The 21,656-nt window shown below is 31.7% G+C and overlaps 1 protein-coding gene across 1 annotated transcript; it reads left to right on the top strand.

Moving 5' to 3' along the window:
• The first annotated feature begins 2,509 nt into the window (after window positions 1-2,509).
• LOC147400448 (U-box domain-containing protein 19-like) lies at window positions 2,510-3,917 on the top strand. The gene has a single exon (XM_086446142.1). The coding sequence runs from the start codon at window positions 2,820-2,822 to the stop codon at window positions 3,741-3,743; it is 924 nt and encodes a 307-aa protein (XP_086302268.1). The 5' UTR covers window positions 2,510-2,819; the 3' UTR covers window positions 3,744-3,917.
• The last annotated feature ends 17,739 nt before the right edge of the window (window positions 3,918-21,656 follow it).

The raw sequence follows: 21,656 nt of genomic DNA, 5'->3' as shown, positions 1-21,656 counted from the left end.
TGTAAGAATGAGTTTGTAAGGAATGACGCGAGTATGTTTAGAGAAAAATGATAGATTGATATGTGGGTAGATGATGTTTTTAGAGAAAAAGGTGATGGGGGTTGATAATTGGATGTGGGAGTGAGTTGGAGTGGTGACATGTGTTTCATTTTGATGATCTTGGGTGGTTGGTTGTGATGTTGGGTTTGGATTGAGAATTGCATTTGGGTAGATTGGTTGGGCTTGGGTATGATAGTTGGGTAGTGGGTTGTTGGGTTTTAAAGTCAATGGACTTAGGTGGTTAATTGTACTTGGATATAGTAATGGATATGGTTGAATTGTAATGGATTTGGATTAGGGTTGGGATGGGTTGAGAGATGAGAGGAGTGGTGAGGAGTCTTTGGCCTAGGGGCCACGTGAGTAGGGCTTTAGGCAATTTATTGAAAGAAATATAGATTTTTGAAGGTTTGAGCTTTGAGGTCCAATTCCAATTTTTATAGATTTTGGGGTATTTTACGTCGAGGGCCTAGTCAAATTTGGGTGTCTACAGATATGACGCATATCCACACCTAATCTTAAATAAATATTAGATAAAATGAGAGAGCTTTTATTGGCACACCAACTTTTGCTAACGTCATCCCAAATGTGTGCTAATTCTTTGGTGATCTAAAGTTGGAGTGGCAATAAAATCTCTCTAAAATAATTTTGAATAATTTTATCCTAGCTCTTTATTGGATTAAAAAAATTGTATATGTACCAAAATAAATTGAATCAGATGAATTTGCCAAGCGGATATTATGGGACCCATTGCCAATCTTAAGGATGTGTTTGCATTTAAAAACAAAAAATTCTACTATTTAGATTATCAAAGTTACTATAAAATTTTTTTGGGATATTAAAAAATAAAAATAGAGTGTTATTGGCACCCCAACTTTTTAAATTATGTATCACACAATTAAAGATGAATAGAAAAATTACTTAAAAGGACCCTAATATAGGAACTTCTTTCTAAATAGTCTATTTAGTAATTTTTTTTTTCCTTTCTTACTAGTCCAGACCTCATCTCCAAGTTGTAACGTTTTTGAAATGACCAAACCTTCCCTTTCTCTCATCTTTTTCAAATATATAATTAGATTTTCCATTGGCCATTAAGATCATTTCCAACGATTTTTTTATCGTGAATAATGAAAAAATAATGATATATTCTTAATTTTGATCACTTAGATGTATTTTTATTTATTTATTTCAATAAGTTATAAAAAAAATGAAGAACGAAAAAAGGTATAATTCTAAAATTTTAGATTTAAGTGTCCGTTTCAAGACTGATATATGCATTTTGGGTATTTCGAAAGATTTACCCAATAGCGAAGTCGAAAAATAAAATAAAATTCTAGATCACATTTACATTGTCGAGCTCACCACTTTTTATTATTGAGTTCTATAATTTATTGTTGAACTCGCCACTTAGTGTCAAGTTCACCAATTTTTAATATCGAGCTTGAGCTCAACATTTTTATTGTTGAGCTCGCCACTTAGTGTCGAGTTCACCACTTTTTAATATTGAGTTCAACATTTTTATTGTTGAACTTGTCACTTTTTATTGTCGAGTTTGTCAGCAACTAAACATGACTTAAAAGTGTCAAGCTCATCAATAATTATCGTCGAATTCAAAATATTAATATCAATTATTGCTGAACTTGAAGATGATTATTAATGAACTCATCACTTTTAAATCATATTTATTTACCATCGAAATCGATAATAAAAAATAGTGAACTCAACACTTTAAACATGGTCCAATTTTTATTTTATATTTCAACTTTGATACTGTGTAAATCTTCTTAAAATACCCAAAACAAGTATACAATAGTTGTGAAATGGATACTCAAATCAAAGGTTACTATGTAATCATAAAAAATAAAAAATAAAAAATAAAAAATAGAATTTCAACTTTGCTCTTTTTTCTATAGATTGTCAAATAAATATAGATATTCAAAATTCGACAATAAATAAAAGCGACGAATTCGATATTAAATAAAAAGTGGTGAACTCGACGATAAAAAGTTGTGAGTTTGACAATAAGAGTTGTGAACAGACAATAAATAAAAAAGCAGTGAACTCGTCAATAATAAAGTATCATTAAGAAATAAAAAAATTTACTAAATGAATCAACAAACTACCTTCCAAAACTTAGGGATTATTTAGAAATAAATTCTTCTATCAAAGTCGTTTAAGTAATTTTTCCTTACTTTTAATTGAGATGTCTTAACAAATAAATATGAATAGTCATAATCGGACTATCCCACGTGGCAAAGAGAACACTAGATCTGTGTTCCTCAAGATACAAGGTCATACTTCCCCCATAAAAATATGTATCTGGAGGGAACCGTATCTACGGTTCCTGAACTTGTCATGTCATATAATCGATTGAGTATGTGACGTCAATGGTCAGATTATTACGACTCAAAATAAATAAATAAATAAATAAATAAATAAAAAGAACGTGACCAAGACAAATGTGATCATGTTTAGCCTCATTTGAAGTCTTAACTTATCATCGAAAATCTTGAGGATAGATTTGGTAAAAGGGTTCACCAAATGCTGACCCAATTGTAAATAATAAGATATGAGATTGCGTGGCACACAACAAAGGGGAACGACAGCTAGTTATCTACCAAACTCCTCGTAGTACACAATCTTTACCCACCCTATTTCTATCGTTCGTCGAAGTGTCAAACAAACAAACCGCCCGCCATCTTCCCTCCCCAAAAGTCCAAAACAACTCTTTCTGTCTGTATGTCTCTCTCTCTCTCTCTTCTTCTTCTCTGATTATTATTTCGATGATGGAAGTGAAGAGGCGAATGGTTGAATCTCTCGTAAAGAGACTAACCTCCATATCAGAACAAACCCAAACCGAAACGATTTGCGAGCTACGACTCATGACCAGGAACGATCCCGAAACTCGTTCATTACTCGTCGAATCAGGTGCGCTCCCGATCCTCACAGAAACCCTCTTCTCTTCATCTCCAACTCTCCAAGAAAACTCAGTATCAACTCTCCTCAACATCTCCATCTCTCATCGAGATCTCCTCATCTCAACTCCAAACCTTTTCGATGCTCTCTCTCACCTTCTTCGTCTCCCCTCAGCCACACAACCCTCTCTCCAAAACGCTTGCGCAACTCTCTACAGTCTTCTCATCAACGAAGACAATCGCCCCATAATTGGCGCCAAACGCGACATAGTCTTCGCCCTTGTTAATATCATTCGAAATCCTAATTCTCCTCCCAGATCTATTAAAGATGCTCTTAAAGCTATCTTTGGAATCTCTCTCTACCCACCAAATCGAACTGAAATCGTGGGTCTTGGTGCGGTTTCGGCGCTTTTTTCGCTTGTTGTGAAAGATGGAAGAGTTGGGATTGTTGAGGATGCTACAGCTGTGATTGCGCAGATTGCGGGTTGTGAAGATAGTTGTGATGAGTTTATGAAGGTTTCTGGGATTAGGGTTTTGGTGGATTTATTGGATTCAGGGACGGGATCGAGTGATAGATCGAGAGAGAATGCGGTTTCTGCGTTGTTAAATTTGATCGAGAGTGGTGGAGAGAAGATTGTTGGGGAAGTTCGGGAGATGGGTTTCTCTGCTTTGGATGGCATTGTTAGTGTGGCTGAGAATGGAAGCTCAAAGGGGAAGAGCAGAGCAATGGCGTTGTTGAACATCTTTAATGAAGAAAGAGGCGAATTTCAGAAACTTGACAAGTCTTTCTGAAACCTGATTCGATTTTTATTTCTAAATTATTATTATTAAGTTTTCTTCGTTTGATCTTTAATGTTTCTAGCTCTAGTTAGATCTTAACCAAAAGAGAAACTGAGTTCTTGTAAATTTAATCTCTAATTTTTCATGTTTCAACATCTTATTAAAGAATTTTCTTTCTTTCGGTTTGATTTCTATTTTTTTCTTTTAATGGGTTTGGTTTAATTTTTAATCTGTTCTATCGATAGGCCCACCATGTTTTGGTCAATATTCGATATAACATTTGTGTTCAAACTGGTGACAAATATGACATACCTGTTTGACCTAGGTAGGGGTGTCAATGGATCGGTTCCGGTCCGGTTCCTAAGAAACTTAGAATCATAATCATTAATATTAGTTCGATCCTAATTCTTATCGGTTCTGGATCCGATTTCAAAATAAATGGAATCGGATTCGGAATCACCAAAAATCACGGGTACTCATCGGTTCTGATTCTCAAGAATTGAATGAGATAAAAAGTATTTTAAATCATTATAACAAAAAATTTCCTTCAAAAAATTAACATATTATCAATAAACTTATTAATTTTGTTATATTAAATATATAAGTTAATGATTTTTTCTTTTAAAAGTAAAAAATTTATCTTTGTTAAAAGTAATAAATTTTTAGAAGAATAATTCATTTTAAGTTTCAATCGATAATTTATACAAAAAATTGAGGAATTGTATATAACATGTATTTATTTTGAAATAAAAAATACCTTAAATCTTTTATGGTATGTAAATAAATGACAAAATTAATCAGTTTTGGGTACTCGCGGTTCGGTTTCGATTCCTATCGATTTGGGTCCATTTTAGATCCAGCTCTAATCGATTTCAATAAAAAGGGATTTGAAATCGGAGATTTCGGCTCCGGTTCCGATTCGGTTAAATGGGTACCATTGACACCCCTAGACCTAGGTATTTTTGTTTGAGATAAAAGTAATTGACTTAAATGCCCTTATCCCTTATCTTCAATCTGAATGAAAACTCCTTGATTTTCTCCCAAAACTAGGTATCTTCCATTTGTTTTCTATTTCGCTTTTTATCCTTAAGGGCGTGCTTGATTGGAAGGAAAATATTGCCTGGCAAATGATCTTTTTTTAATGTTTGAGCACATCATGAAAAATTTCGTAGAAAATAATTTAGATTTATGAGTTCTTTAACGTCTATTTTCAAAACCTTTGATCATACCTAAAATAAATTATTTTTTGTGAAAAAAAATAAAAATTGGATGTGTTTTTATATGAAATCTAGAAGATTCTAGTGTTGCTATATCAATATGATAATTCATTTGAGCCGAATGATCTTTAATAACTTGATAAGATTTTAAGTCTTACTAAAGGTTTTTAGATTTCGAAAAGATCTCAAAAAATAATTACTTTTGGACATTATCCAAGGTTTCAAAAATGGATGGTTATTGAGCTTCCACTCAACTCCAAAATTTAAAATTAATATTCAATAGTGAAAAATAACTTTTTTCGAATTTTTTTTCAAACTTCATAGAATTTTGCCTTCTACAACCCTAAAGCATCTTATCATGTTTTTTGATGTCAGTAGGTGAATTCAAAGGACCCTTCACAAGTGTGAAAATCCTTATTAAGTTAGTAAGATTAGATGGATTCAATTATTATAAATGAAATCCTTTTCTTTCGAACTTAGTAAGATTTTCAACTTTATTAAGAGTGATTTTATTCAAATGGATTATCACATCAGCAATCCAACACCACAACCCTTTAAGTTTCATAAAAAAACTCGAATTAAAAGAATTTAATTTTTGATCCAAGGTTTTAAAAATGGATGGCTATCGAACTTTCACATAACTCCGAAACTTAAAATTGAAATTCAATGGTTAGAAGATTATTATTTTAGGATTTTTTTTCTCTTTGAAAATTCATAGAATTTTGCCCTGTACAACCTTAAAGCATCATAGCATGTTTTTGGATACCACAAGTTGAGTTCAAGGACCCTTAATATGGGTGAAATGTTTACTAACTTAGTAAGGTTAGTCAGACTCTTTTATAACAATTTCCAACAAGCTGTGACAACAACTAACGTGTAAGCTTTAGAAACCTTAAAGCTGTGGCAAATCATTTTCCAAAGGGACATCGGTTAGAAAAAGAATTTTCAATCTTGCGTTAAAAAAAAAAAATTACTTGTGTTGTCAAACACAAAAAAAAAAAAAAAAAATTTGCATTTTCCGTTACAAGTGATTTGTCCTAGGATTTTCTTTGCAATCAAACACGTCTCTATCTTCAACATTCAAACATCAACAATAAGATATAATTTTTATTTATGGGTATGACCTCTTCCCACTGCCCATTCTTTCTCAATTGTCATTTTGAGTTAAGAAATCCAAAATAAAGGCCCAACGCACAACTCATCCCCTATCCATCTGGGTCGTGGGATTTTCACAAGCCAAAATGGGTAGGATTCTCCATTTTTTGGAGGGAAATTTTTTTCAGATAATTGACTTAAAAAATATTACAATTTCGAAATTTTGAAATTTGGATTGATTTAAAAAGAAAAAAAAAAATATTAAAATGCAATTTTTGGATAGTAAGATTGGAGTGCACGGCCCATGAACATCCAAAATTCTTATCTCGAAATCCATGGTGGTTAACCATTAATGGAGATGGAGATGGAGATGGGTATTCGCGTTGGAGTTCCTTTCTAAGACCAGAAAATATATAGAATTTTTAGATAAGTATTTAAAAACTTGAATAGAGAGATATAGGCAAAAATCCCAAGAACCAACTGAGTGGGATTTTATGACAAAAAAAAATTGTTAGTTTCATTGGGAGAAGTCTAAAAACGTGTTTTGAGAGATAATCCAATGATATTAATGTTTTATCACCGATTACCATTGTACTAGGTAGGCAATAAAAACAGAGAGGAGAGAGCTAAAATCTCGAAAAGAGGCTTTAGACCATTATTTGAAATAAAATAAATACTTTTCGAGTGTTTGTATTTTTGAACTCATTTTGATTTTTATGTTTTTACCTCAATCTTTTTCCATCAACCAAAAAAATTAATCTAGATTGAAAGATTTGAGTAGTAAACATCACCAATGATTTGGACCTACTAGTTGATGACCTTGCCCATAAGTAGGGTGGTTAACTCTCATTTTCTTTGACTTTGTAATGGTATGGTTGAGACCTTATTGATCTATGAATTCCAACCTTGACCAGTCACTTCTTGGGTTTCTTTTTCTTGATAGATGACTTAACGATTTATTCTTTTCCGCTATTAGTTGTAAGTAACACTTCACGCGCGTAATTCCTCGGGACTTCTTCTTCTTCTTCTTCTTCGATTATAACCATATCCCAATTCCCAACTCCCAACTAGAAAGTTTATGTCCAGTCTAAACCAATCAAATTCAAGCCAAATAGTAATTTTCCAAAACATTCCAGATTTTGATCGAATAGGCTGAAATATACCTAATGAGCCATAGACAGTTAGAAACTCTGCTTGTGAAATGTTCACGAAAATCACAAGTCATCTTTGATTCAGTCATTTAGTAATCTATTCTTGGATGTCGTTAGCCATCAATTATTTATTTGCCATTGGAAATCTCAGGTCGTTTAGTTGAAAGAGTATATTGGGTCTTTTCCCAAGAAAGGGATCATTTAGTTGATATTTTTTTTTGGGTTGGTATAGACATACCCCTTGTATTTTATTGAATATTAGAGATAACTCCCTATGCTATGAAATTGATGGCATACATCTCTTGACTTCAGTCTTCTAAATAGATTAAGGGGAAAAGACTCAAATGCCCTCATCTTTAATCTCTAGTTAAAAATCGAGATTTTTCTTCTTTAAATTTGTTATCTTCGACCTCTTTGGAAAAAAAATTTAATCCTCATTTTCAATTTTAAGACTGTATTACTTCAAGTCTTCAACATTCAAACCTCAAGGCAAGATACAATTTTTTAGGAAGTATAAAATGATAATATTTTGAATAGAAAAATCTAGGATATTTTACAAAAGGAGGCAAGATGGATGAAAATAAGGTTGAATAGATTAAAGTTATCTTGAAGGTTAAAAAACTTGAAGATGATTGATTTTGGAGAAGAAAAATCTAGATTTTTAGGTAGTGAAATATAAGGGCATTTGAGTCTTTCCCCCTTAGTCTATTTAGAAGACTAAGGTCAAGGGATGTATGTCATCGGTTTCAAAACATAAGGGGTATCTCTAATATTCAATAAAACATTGGGGGGCATGTCTAAATCAACCCTATTTTTTATTAACTGATTGTTAAGTTACCACCCAAAAATTAATGGGCAATTTAGAAAGAAAATCATATTATAGTCCATTAAGTAATTTATCCTAAAATCTTTTACCCTCATCTTCAACCTTAAAATATTGTCTACTTTAACATTAAACCTCAAGAATTAGATATAATTTTTGGCATAGTAGAACATGATGAAAATTTGGGTAGAAAATTAAGGATTTTTTATTGGGGTATTAAAGAAGGTTAAAAATGATGGATTGAAGAAGAGGTTGAATAGATTGAAAATAATTTATCATAAAGAATCACGAACTTGAAGATGACTAATATTGAGAAGAAAAAAAATCAAGGGTTTTTGGGAGGGCATTTAGATCATTTTCATTGATTTGAAGAGAAGACCAAGGTCAAGGGGTCATAGTTAGTTTGAAAACATTGGTGTTGTTTCAAAATTCACCAAAAACCTTGGAGGGGTATGTCTAAATCACCAAAAATAAAAGGGTTGTTCTTGTTGCACCCACCATTTGACGTAAATGCAACTCTATTATGAGTGCACTTTCATAAGTTATAATATTTGATAAATACACTTCCCTATCTAGACCACTCATGATTTTAAAACTCGGTTTCGTGTCTCATCTCATCCAGGCCTGATACTGTAGACACCTCATTTTTGCATTCGCCTGATTAATCAACTCGTCAACCCGATTGCAATGGTTCCCAATGATGGATGTTCATTCCAATGCTATATTTTGTTACTAGATGTGTTTCAGAAATTCAGATAAAGTATCTCAAACTAACAAAACTGTAGAAACCACGCTATGCTAGGCAAATATAACCCCAAAAACGTAAAAATCATCATTTTGCAGATAAAAACAAACTTCACGATAAAAATTACTAAAAAATGACCAAATTACCAAAATACTCCTAACCTCAAAACATCCCTAGAGCCTACATTATGCTTAGGAAAACCCATTCGAATACATAAAATAATAAATCGAAACCAAATAAATCATTCCGCCAATTCTCACAAAATTTGATAAAATTACGAAAATACCCCTCATAAAGTTCACTACCATTTCATACAAAAAATTTCATAAATGACACAAAACAATATTCCCATTGAATTTATTACGAAAAATCAATTCTAAAATATCATGAAACATCAAAAATCGACTTGAAACGCAAAAGTTCTCTTCAGGGGCAAAACGATAATTTTCCAATTAAAAAAATTTAAAATTATGAAATTAATAAATAAAACATTAAATAATGTAAAGTGAAACATTAATAAAATTAATTTAAAAATTTGAACAAAAAAAATCGATCAATCAGGCTCTCAGGCAAAATTGTTGATGGTTGCCTAGATATTTATTAAAGGACCCCTCCATCTGGGGGACCCAAAGAATTAAAGATATAATAAAGGGGGGTTCTTCAAAAAATAAAAATTTAGTCAATCACATAAGACTAAGGTCAAGATCTTAAAGTCAATCAAGTAAGACTAAGGTCAAAATCTTAAAGTCAACCAAATAAGACTACAATCAGAATCTTAAAGTCAATCCAGTGAGACTAAAAGTCAAAATCCTAATGGAATTCTAATTAAATAATACCTCTATTTAAAATAATCCTAATTAAATAATAACTCTATTTAAAACAATTCTAATTAAAATATAACTCTACCTAAAACAATTATAATTAAATAATAACTCTCTCTAAAAGAATTCTAATAAAACATTAACTCTATCTAAATAAACACTTAAAAAAATCTATAAATAGGGGTCCCTACAACCTATTTTCGTATGAAAAAATAAACCCTAGAAAAAGTAGGTCAAAAATCTTCCTTAGCCTCCCATAAATCTTGATTTTGAAGTCCCAACTCCTTACTTAACATCTATACCCCAACTTTAGCTCAAAAAACACATAGAAGCTCTTTCAAAACACCACAGAAATCCATAAAAAAATTAGAAAAATTCAGAAGGAGATACTTTATTTTGGAGATCCGAAACGAATCCGGTTACAGAACGAAGCGAGGAGTATTGTATGAAGAAATATTCTATAAGATCTGAGGGAACAAGACCGTTGTTTTCGTAAAGGTAAAGATTAAAATTTTTTTATTGATTAGGTCTTTTTAGCAATGTAGTTCTATTTAGGAATAAGTAGAGACCGGCATTGACCGGGCGGGGTTGGTGCCTAACACCTTCCAACCCCGTAACGTGATCCCCGAACCTGTATTTTTCTTTCGTAGATTAGTAGTATTTGCCTTTTAGAGTCAAAGTCCGGTTCATAGACCGTAATAACTAGGTGGCGACTCCCAAACCTCAAAGGTCAAAAGCGGATCCATGCATCCCGCGGATCGAGGGCGCTTTCAGATAATGAGTCGTTTCGGACGAGTTTTTTGATACGTTTAAGACGTCTCGTTCAAAAATAAAAAAATTGAATGTGAGTCCTAAATCTCGTTAAAAAAAGTGACTTTGTGAGTTGGTCTCGTTCAACTCCAATACCGAGTTAACTCGGGTGATACATCTCGATCTCGGACGAATTTTAAAACCATGAGACTACTTACCAACAAAACCTAGACATTTACCCTTCTATATTTTCTTCCCATTGCCTTCATCTTCTTTGTTAGCAAATTAACCATTACCATCACATTCTTTTATCTTATTTGCAACAAAGCAATTGAGTTAATGTTTGATCTTCTTTTATATATATATATATATATATATATATATATATATATATATATATATATAAACAATAAATTGTAATAGTAAATCATGATTTAACGATAAAACATTAAAAATCTAGAGTTTGTTTGAAAGAGATTCTATTGTCATGGGTAGAGTTTAAATAATCTATGAAGTATTCCTTGGTAGTTACTTTTCACAAAATACATCAATCTACTTAGTGTTTTTAAAATTTGTTCGAGCAAAATTCTTGTTCCAGTGCAAATAAAAGTTTTGTCTATTCTTTGCAGTTCTTTGTACACAGCTCCTGCAAAGAGGGGCAACTGTAGGCACCCCAATTTGAACATGCCCCCATGCAAAAATGTCTAAAAATACGTCAAAATCAAAATTGACTCAAAAACCCAAATCCTCGAGAAGTATTTCTTTTATTTCAAATACTGGCCTAAGGCCTTTTTGCTTGGCCCAAAATAGGTCACTTCCCACCATGAGCCTAAATCTTCGCTACTTCACTTCTCAAATCAATTCAACCTTACATATGCCCTAATCTAATCAAGTCTAACGCAACCCCCAAGCCCAATGGACCTAAACCAATCTTAAATGCAACCCAACCTAAACCATTATCCAATCCTAAGCCCAACCCTCTAATCAAGCCCAAAATCATACTCATGATCACCACCAATCACCACAAAGATCAATGATTATGAAAAAGGGATACTTGTCGCCACCACAACCCATCTATCAAATCCCATCACCATTCCCAAAAAGCTAACCAACACACACCCATGTCACCACAAGCCATCCTCACATCCCTTCTTCATAATCAACTCACTTAACACATACCTCCCATACCTTTTTGACACTTGTCACCATATCTTCTACTCTCTCAAAATATCAACAACCACCCTCTTAAATAACCATTATTCTAACCAAAACTTATTCTCCTTAATCCTACTTAACACTCAACCCATATGGGTTGATAGATCAAACTCATTTGTGTCAAAAATAACCCATGTGCACCACTTTCCTTATATACCCTTAAATTCCAAACACCTCACCCACAAGTCTCATGTCATTCTCTACTATCTCACACTTTCACCACATTTTACCCTTAACAATCATCTCAAGTCCTTATAAACCCCAATCAAGCCTCAACTCTCTCATCACTTAACTCCCATCTTTCTCAACTTTCTTGTCACCCAACTCTCATTTATCCATATTTTAAAAAGAAACCCCTCAACTCACCACTTCAAGCCTCAAGCTCTATAATACAAATCATTGAAGGCAATATAAAAAATACTTCAAGAATACAAAAAAGAAAAATATAAAAAAGAAGAGTCAAAGAAAGTTAAGTAAAAAATAAGGTAGAGTAAGGACATAAAAAGAAGAAAATAATATATTTCCCTCTTCTCCCCCTTCCATCTCTTTATTTTCTACTTCCCCCTTATCTTTTTTTTTAGAATAACCCTAAGATGTAATGGATATCATCCCCTACTTCCGAGAGAGTGGACTTCGGCTTGGTCGAAAGAGTAGGGGTCAAAGACATTTTTAAAATAATGTTTCTAAAAATATCCCTACACCCTAACATCCCCCACAAAATGTTTTGAGACTAAGGCTCTGGGCCATTTTCTTATGAAAATGGGCCATTGACCAAAGAGTCTACAATCTTCAAAATATGTCCAAATGCATAGATCATAGAAGGGCCCCTTTCTCAATAAGGATGCCCTTGTTGGTTTAAGCTGAAATTGAAATCCCTCGAACACTAGGGCACAAATCAGATTTCATGGATTTTTTTTTTCATTTTCTGAAAAATGACTGAATCTAAGGTTACCACCTATGGTGGAGGGAATAAGATGTCTAACACCTTCCCTATTTCCTAAAATGGACCCTTTTACCTAAATCTTAGGTGAATTAATACCTTTATCTTTACGAGAGTTACTACAAAAAAAAAAATTCGAAACTATTTTTCTGGTGTCAACTTACACCCTTTTCTAAAAAAGAATGGTGGTGACTCCAAATCCAAGTAGTAGAGATTTTGGGACTCGAAAATCTCATGTCTACACTAATCTTACTAACTCAGTAACATTTGAAATCTTAGATTTCATCGAAAGAACTCATTTTTCCTTTTTCATTTTTAAAAATATGACTTTTTTTTAGCTTGATCCAAAGTGTTGAAAATGGACAGCTTCAAATGACTCATTGAGTTGGTCGAGTCATCACAAATGTGTTGCTCTAAGGACTTGCTTATACATATTAAAATCTTGATTGAGTTAAGCATATATATATATTTGAAGTTAATTTTCTTGGAAAATAAAATACAAATATATTTTAATTTTTAAAAATTAAAAATATCTTTGAATTGTTAATGAGTTAAATATATTTATTTAACACATTCGAATCAAATTGTGAGTCGTTAGCTTTCAAGTTCTATCTTTTTTTTTTAATCGATTAGTCAAGTTTGAAATATTGGTAATTTTAACTTAATTTTTTGAGTAGTAGAATACAACAATTAAAATTTTAAACATGTAAGGAATACATGCACAAGAAATATAAGGTATATATTTGATTTTCAATTGACAATTGTTCGACTAAATTAGATTTAATATTTTATAGATTTATTTAAATTTTCAATGAGTGAGGAATAGTCAACGTGTAAGGAACAAATGCACGAAATCACCCGTGACGTAGACGACGATCTGCTAGTATATATATAAAACACATCTTTATACCCACTATAAACATATTTTGTGGTGTGAGATGGGGTTGAAAAAGATCCCACGGTGTCGAGATCACTTCCTTATAAGACACGTTTTAAAGAAAAGAGTCAAGATCAAGTGTCTTGTTCCTATTCTATAGGAAGGTGTCTATTTGGCGAGATTTTGTGGGTGTTTTAAACATATTGAGGTCCTAAACAAGCTGTGCATGCATACGCATGTATTTAAATCCAACCAAAACTTGCCATGTATACACCTAGTGGTTGTATAGGGACGGAACAACGTTTTGGATCATGACTTTATGATAAAAATAATTTTTTTTTCGTCTTTTACGTTCCTACATAATTGTAGAAAACCACTTGCTTTACTAATTTAGTTAGATTTCAAATATTACTAAGGGTCGTTGGGCCCATATGGATTACCACATTGGCAATCCAACATAGTAGCCTTGTATATTTCATGGAAAACTCAAATCCGAAATAAATATAATGTATATATCATGGAAAACTTAAAAAATATATATTTTTTAACTTTATTTTTTCAAAATTCTTCCTTTACAACCTAAAACATCATATCATGGTGCCAAGATGTGAACTCACGACTCTTAGTAAGGTTTCAAAACTTATTATGTTAGTCAAATCGGACAATCTCAAGAATAAAAAACCATTCCCAACTCTTTTTGATGTTTCCTATATAGTCTATAGAGAAAACACTTTCCTTTCTACTTTAATAAACTTTCAAATCTTACTAAAGGTGGTTGGTCCATATGTATTACCACATTGATAATCCAACACAATAACCTTATGAATTTCATGTAAAAATTCAAGATTAAAAAAAAAAAAAAATCAAAAAAATAATATTTTTTGAGTTTGATCCATAGTGTTGAAAATGGATGGCTATTGCATTTTCAAAACTTAAAATTAAGATTCAACTGTTGAAAGCAATATTTTTTTTTTAGAATAATGATTTTCTAACACCCCCTCTGCCATACACCCTCATCAGAAAACCATAGATCATTCCTCGGCATATGCATAACCATAAATCATTTTTGTGTATCTCAAGGCAAATGATCTAATGTTCTATGATGGGGGCGTAGGGAGAGTATATTAAAGGGGAGCGTCAGATTATCACAACTCTTTTTTTATAAAGTTCTTAGAATTTCATCCTCAACAATTATGTAACGTCAGATCAAGTTTTTAGATGCAATGATGTGAGCTCAGCACGCTTAGTAAGAATTGAAATCTTACTAAATTATTCAGGATAGACTATCTCTATAAAATTAAATAAAAGGTTAGAAAGACACCTCTTCATTGGAGATTGAATACATAAAAGACCTCTTTCTCTCAAATACCCTCCCTTCTCCCAATAATGATTAAGAGGTCCCGAAATCTTTAAGGGGGACAGGACCTATCAAAGTGCGAACTTAATTGAAAATGTTAGAATTCTCTCTTTCTTTATTTTAATTAAAATTAGATTATTTTTAAGACAAATTCACAAAAAGATATTTAATAATTTTTAAAACTAACTAACTAACTAGAATTTAATGATATTCTAATCTTATATATTATGCAAGGACTTTTTTCATTTAAAATATTAATTAAGTTAATTTTGAAGATAAGATTAGAGGATACTTTGGTAATTTTTTAAAACTAAAGTAAATTTAGGGATTGTGATATTTTAATCTTACATATTCCTAATGAAAATGTTATTATTATAATATTATAATATTTTTTTATAATGATATTTTCATAAAATTCACAATCATTAAAAATAGAAATATGAAATAAAAAATAATTATTATCAAATAACATATATAAAAAATGTAAGATAAATTATTACCTATTTTGACTAAAATTTCTTTAATGGTATTTAGATTAAATAGTAAAAATGTTATTATTGTAATACTATAATATTTAATTAATTTATATTATTTCATGATATATTATTTTATAATGATATTTAAATACAATTAAGAACCATTGAAATTAAAAATATTAAATTATATATCCGAATAATAAAATCCAACTGCTAGATTTTGTGCGTTGTTGATACGATCATTTATTTTTCTTAATCATGACTTCTCCAACCTCTCTTATTCGTTTTGTTAAACATATTCAATGTTAATCTAAAGTTGGATCTTGGATTTCAAGAGATTACCAACATAAAAAATATGGGTTTTGTATTAACTTACCTTGAGTCATTGAGTGTCGTAGACGAAGCCTTTATTCTTGATTCGAAAATTGAAGAAACCTTCTTGATGATCCTCATATTCTTCAGATTTTTGTGTAAAGTTCGATATGCCTTTCACTCTTCTTGTCTCTTTTATCATTTCTTGAATGAGTTGTTTGGCTATTTGTGTATATGCCAACGATGGAAGTACACCCCTTTATTTATAGATTGAGAGAGAGGGCTAAGACTTTCAATCTTCCATGGATTCCTAACCCATTAGGAAACCCTATCTTAGACAAACTTTATTTTTCATCTTCAATTGGATATAGGATTCTCATTCGATTTGCATATCCTTAATGATTTATATTGATTCTGATTATTCCACGACTTTATTACTTGTTTGTCGCACAATAGTTTTTTTTTGAATTACTAGTTGAAAGAGATTTTGCTAAAGAAAAAGCTTTTACCATTGTCCAATATCCCTTTCCTTTCCAAATATTTTTACAAATACGCTTTTTTGAATCTAACTTGTTTTAAAAAACTAAACCTAGAAAATTGGGTAGACAGGTCACACAGATCTAATAAAAGTTCTAAAGTTCTCTCACTTGACCTATAAGATAGATTTTGTTAAAATAATTTTCCTTTTCTAAAATTTGAGACTTTTCAAAAAACTCTTATTGGATTCAACATTTAAAATACCCCATATACATAATCATGATTTTTTATTTAAAAAAAAAAATACCAATCAATCCTATCCAAATTGGTTATCAAAATACGTAAGTTAAATAAGACTAATAACGTGAGTCATAGAGAGCACACATCGAAATGTGATGTATTCCCTTCGAAATGTGATGTATTCCCTTCCATGTACTACACATTAGTAACCCACTCAATTTGGTTCATAAATAGGGAAATACGTAGACTATTGCCTACCTCCATAAAGACTCATAATAATGTCATGTCAAGATGTTTTCTTGTCAAACATTCAACCAAACATATTATATGTACACATAATTTGAAACAAGAAAATAAATATTAATAAAATATCTCAAAGTAATATTAATAAAAGAGTCTAACAACTGATCACATGACCGTATATCATTCTAGGCTACTAACAATACCCATATTTCCAACATGTTCTTTAAATGTCTTTGACATTAATCCTTTGGTCGTTAGATGTGCAATCAAAGCTTTGTACTTATGTGTTCTACAAACATTCAATGTTTATGGACCTCATCTTTAATGAAAAAGTATTTAAGTTTTATATGTTTCGTTTTGTTACAATACTTGTCATTCTTAGAGAAGAAGACTGTTGTGACATTATCACAGTAAATCCTCAACGGCTTGGTAATAGTGTCAACAAGTCCTGAGATAAAATTCCGTAACCATAATCTATAATTTGTGGTCTCAAAACCCGTCACAAACTCAACTTCCATGATAGACAAAGTTGTAATAGATTGTTTCACACTTTCCATGAGATAGCCCCACCAGCTAGTAAGAAAACATAATTGGAAGTGGATTTCCTACTATCTTGGCATCTCGTAAAATCTGAGTTTAAGTAACCAATCACTTCTAAGTAGTCAGATCTTCTAAATGTGAGCATATGATTCTTGGTTCCCTGCAAGTACCACATTATTTTCTTTTTATCTCTTCAATGATCCATTTTTAGATTACCTTAGTATCTACCTAACATCCCAACTGCAAAACTGATGTTTGGCCTGGTACATGTCTGTGTATACATCAAACTTCTCATCACTAAAGCATATGGACTATTTTTCATCTGTTTACGTTCTAAGTCATTCTCGAGGCATCGAAGTTTGCTAAACTTATCACCTTTTATGTTCAGGGTTTTAGTAGCTAAACAATATTGCATATTGAATCTCTCAAGAACTCTTTCAATATATGTTTTCTGAGATAACCCTAACATTCATCGAGATTAGTCTAGAAATATCTTGATACCAATCATGAAAGTTGCCTCACCCATATATTTTATTTCAAAGTTCTTGACGAGAAAACTTTTAGTCTTGTGCAACAGACCCAAATCATTACTAGCGAGCAAGATAGAATCCACATATAGGATAAAAATATAAACTTTCTCCCACTGACCTTTGGTTATATACACCAATCAATAGTGTTTTCTTTAAATTCGAAAGAAATAATGGTATCAGTGAACTTAAGATACCATTGTCGGGAAGCTTGTTTAATTTCATATATGGAATTCTTAAGCTTGCACACTAAGTTTTTCTTATCCTCTTTTGAGAAGTCCTTAGGTTTCTTCATATAGATTTTATCTTCTAAATTCTCATTAAGAAAAATAATTTTCACATCCATCTAAGGTATCTCTAAATGATAATGAGAAACCAAAACCATATTGATTCTGAGAGAGTCCTTCTTAGATACTGGAAAGAAGGTTTCTTTGTAGCCAATGAATTCTCTTTGAATAAAATCTTTGGTCAGAAGTCTAATTTCATATCATTTGATGTTTCCTTTAGAGTCACGCTTGATCTTATAGGTCTACTTATAGTCGACCCTTTTAGATTTATCAAGCAGCTCAATGAGATCCCAAACTTAATTTTAGTCCATTGATTTTAACTCATCTTTCATTGCATTGATCCACTTGTCAGAATCCCTACAATCGATGTCTTGTGAAAAAGAAATCGGATCCTTACTAATCCCTATGTCAAATTCAGATTCTTATAAATATACCACATAATCAGTATATACTTTAAGTCTCATTTCTCTTTGAGACCTTCTCAAAATTATTGGCTAGGGTGTTTCTACAACTTGTTCGTTGGTGACGATTTAATTATGGGGTGGTTGGTGACTAGATTGTTATTGAATATTTTTTGGTAGATTATTAAGATAATAAACAACAACTTCTTTAGAAGTTATGGGGAAAGGGATCTATAACCTAACTTCCTCAATGAGCACTTTACGTGGTCTCCTACTCCCATTAATCTCACCATGTTCAAGGAATTTAGTATTTCTAATTTCTACTATTTTAGTACTATGGGAAGGACAATAAAATCTATACCCTTTGGATATCTCTAGGTAACCAATAAAGTGAATACTAATCATTTTAGGATCCAAGTTTCTTTCATTTGGATTATAAATTCTAGACTCAATTGGACATACCCAAATATGTAAGTATTTTAAGCTAGATTTCCTTTCAGTCTATAACTCAAAAGGAGTTTTGGGAACTGACTTACTAGGAATCGTATTTAGGATGTACACAACAGTCTTTAAGGCTTACACCCACAACGATTTGGGTAAACTAGGATTACTGATCATACTCCTAACCATATCCATAAAAGTACGGTTTCGCTTTTCAACAATTCCATTCTATTGCAACGTTCCTGACATTGTATATTGAGCATGAATGTCGTGCTTTTCAAGGAATTTAAAAAATAGACCTAGGTTCGGATTAGACTCATCATATCTAACATAATATTTACCACCTCTAATTTGACCTCAAGAATTTTACTTTTCTATCCAATTGCCATTCAGTCTCAGTAATGTATATCTCAAGGACGTCCACTATTTTTGATTTTTCATGAAATAAATAAATACATTCATACTATGAGTTTTCATTTATGAAATTGATGAAACACTTTATCTACCGAAATACGGGATGGTGATGGGTCTGCAAATGTCAGTATTTATTATCTCAAGGGGTCTATTACTTCTTGTGGCACTTTTCTTAGTATGTTCGGTCTATTTTCCTTTAAAACATTCCACGTACTCATTGAAATCAATAAAATTAAGGTTCTCAAAGATCTCATCCTTTACTAATCTCAGCATATATTTTTTTTAAATGTGCCCTAGTCTTTTGTGTCACAATGTTAAGAAACTTTCATTCATCTGATCACGTTTCATTCTAACGTTAATGTATGAATGTTAGGTTAAAAGAGTTTGAGAAAAGGAAGGATCGAGATTCAATTTATAAAGACCACCAATCAAAACACCCGAACCTATGTCAGTGTACCAAAATAAACTAAGTTTTTTTTATTTCTAAAACTAAAAGAATATCCATCAATATCAATACTAGATAATAAAACTAAATTGCGAGAAATAGAAGGAACGTAATAAGTATAAAATAAGTCTAACTGAAAATTAGTTTCTAAAATCAAACGGTAGGTTCCTATAGCTATTACTTCTACTTCAAAATGATTTCTCATTAAGACAACCTTTTTACTTGGGCTTGGACACTGACTTGTAAGAAACCCCTACATCAAGTTAGAAATATGGGTTGTCACCCAAGTCAATCCACCAAGTACTTAAGGGAAGTTGAATAAGGTATGATTCAAAACATATGAAAGATAATTGCTTACCTGTCTTCTCAAACCATGCTTTGCGCTTGTTGATCCTATGAACCATTAGCAGACTAATTTCCATTCTTTTTTAATGGTCAATTTTTCTCCTTTCTGTTCTTTCTTACTTTTCCTTGAGTTACATTATAGATTAAATGTTGACTTTCCTGCTTAAGCTTTGAAACCTTTTGCACACATATATTGGTCAATTCATTTACATTCCACTTATCCTTAATAATATTGTAATGAATTTGGGATGAATGAAATTGAGGAGGGAGGGAATTTAAAATAAATTGCACAAGAAAAGACTCATCAACACTCATTCCAAGATAACTAAGTTTAATAGTTATATTGGTCATGTCAATAATGTGATTTTGCATTCCTCAAACCCTATCATACTTCATAGTAGTAAATTGAGCCATAAGAGTGCCTGCCAATTACTTATCAACATTTCGAAATCAATCTTCAACAGATTAAAAATATTCCTTAGCATATAAAATTTGGGAAAGGGATGATTTGACATTTTTTGCAATTTTCATCCGTATAAACATTAAGCTTAATCGATTCGATCTTTCCCAAGAATGATATAATGCTTGATTTTTAGTACTACTTTCATCAGTAGGTTCCTCAGGCTTTTCAATATGGAATGACAAATCCAAATCCAAAACACCAAGGGTTAATTGGATATGCTCGTTCCACTCTGAGAAGTTTCATCTATTAAGCATTGGTACACTTGAGGCATGTGAATGAAGCATAATAGGATTTAAAACTAAAATATAATTTAAATTCTCACTAATTAATAAAGAAACAAATATATCACACACAATTCAGAATTTATTTATAAATTTAATAGTGCATCAAGGTTGATACTTTAAAACATAACATAATTTATTTATTTAGTACACTCTTATTATACATCAAGATGTAATAGCGTACAATGAAGTGAAACTGACATCTTCTTCAACTCACAACCGAACTAGAAAACCCCAAACTCTGAGTTTACATCGAAAGGCGATCAATAAATACTAACCTAGTGATTTGTCATTGATATAAGAACCTCATGACTCTGGGCAAAATACTAGTGATGATTTTGCCAGAAAACGACGAAGGAAAAAAACTATATTAAAAAAAAAATCTTGAGGCAATAATCGCTAGAAATCTATATCACGTGGTTTAATATGTTAAACATATTCAATGTTAATCTAAAGTTGGATCTTGGATTTCAAAAGATTATCAACATAAAAAATTTGGGTTTTGTGTGAACTTTGAGCCATTTAGTGTCGTTAATGAAACCTCTGTTCTTAATCCGAAAATTGAAAAAACCTTTTTGATCACCCTCCTCTTCTTTAGATTTGATATGTAGAGTCTGATCTACCATTGAATCTCCTTCTTTCTCTTATCCTTTCTTGAATGAGGTGTTTGGATATGTGTGTATATATGTCATCGATGGGAGCACACCCTTTTATTTATAGATTGAGAAAGAGGGCCAAGAGTTGCAGTTTTTTACCTAATCCATCAAGAAACTCAATCTTACACAAACTCTATTTTCCATCTTCAAGTAGATATAGGACTCTCATTCGATTGACATATCCTTAATGAATCCAGCTTAATTTAGAAAAACTAGACTAGAAAATTGGGCATGTGGGTCACACAAATTTAATAAAAATTATAACATGTTTCTCTAAATCACCCCCTATAAACACATTTTATGGTCGTAGATGATGTTGGGATAATCCAACATTTGGGAGCATTCCCCACTAACTCCAAAGAAAAAACTGATTGAAACCACCCTCA

Source organism: Akebia trifoliata, chromosome 6, assembly GCF_017979445.1.
Source record: "Akebia trifoliata isolate Shusen 1 chromosome 6, ASM1797944v1, whole genome shotgun sequence".
Taxonomy (NCBI): domain Eukaryota; kingdom Viridiplantae; phylum Streptophyta; class Magnoliopsida; order Ranunculales; family Lardizabalaceae; genus Akebia; species Akebia trifoliata.
This window is presented reverse-complemented; position numbering and strand designations above follow the sequence as displayed.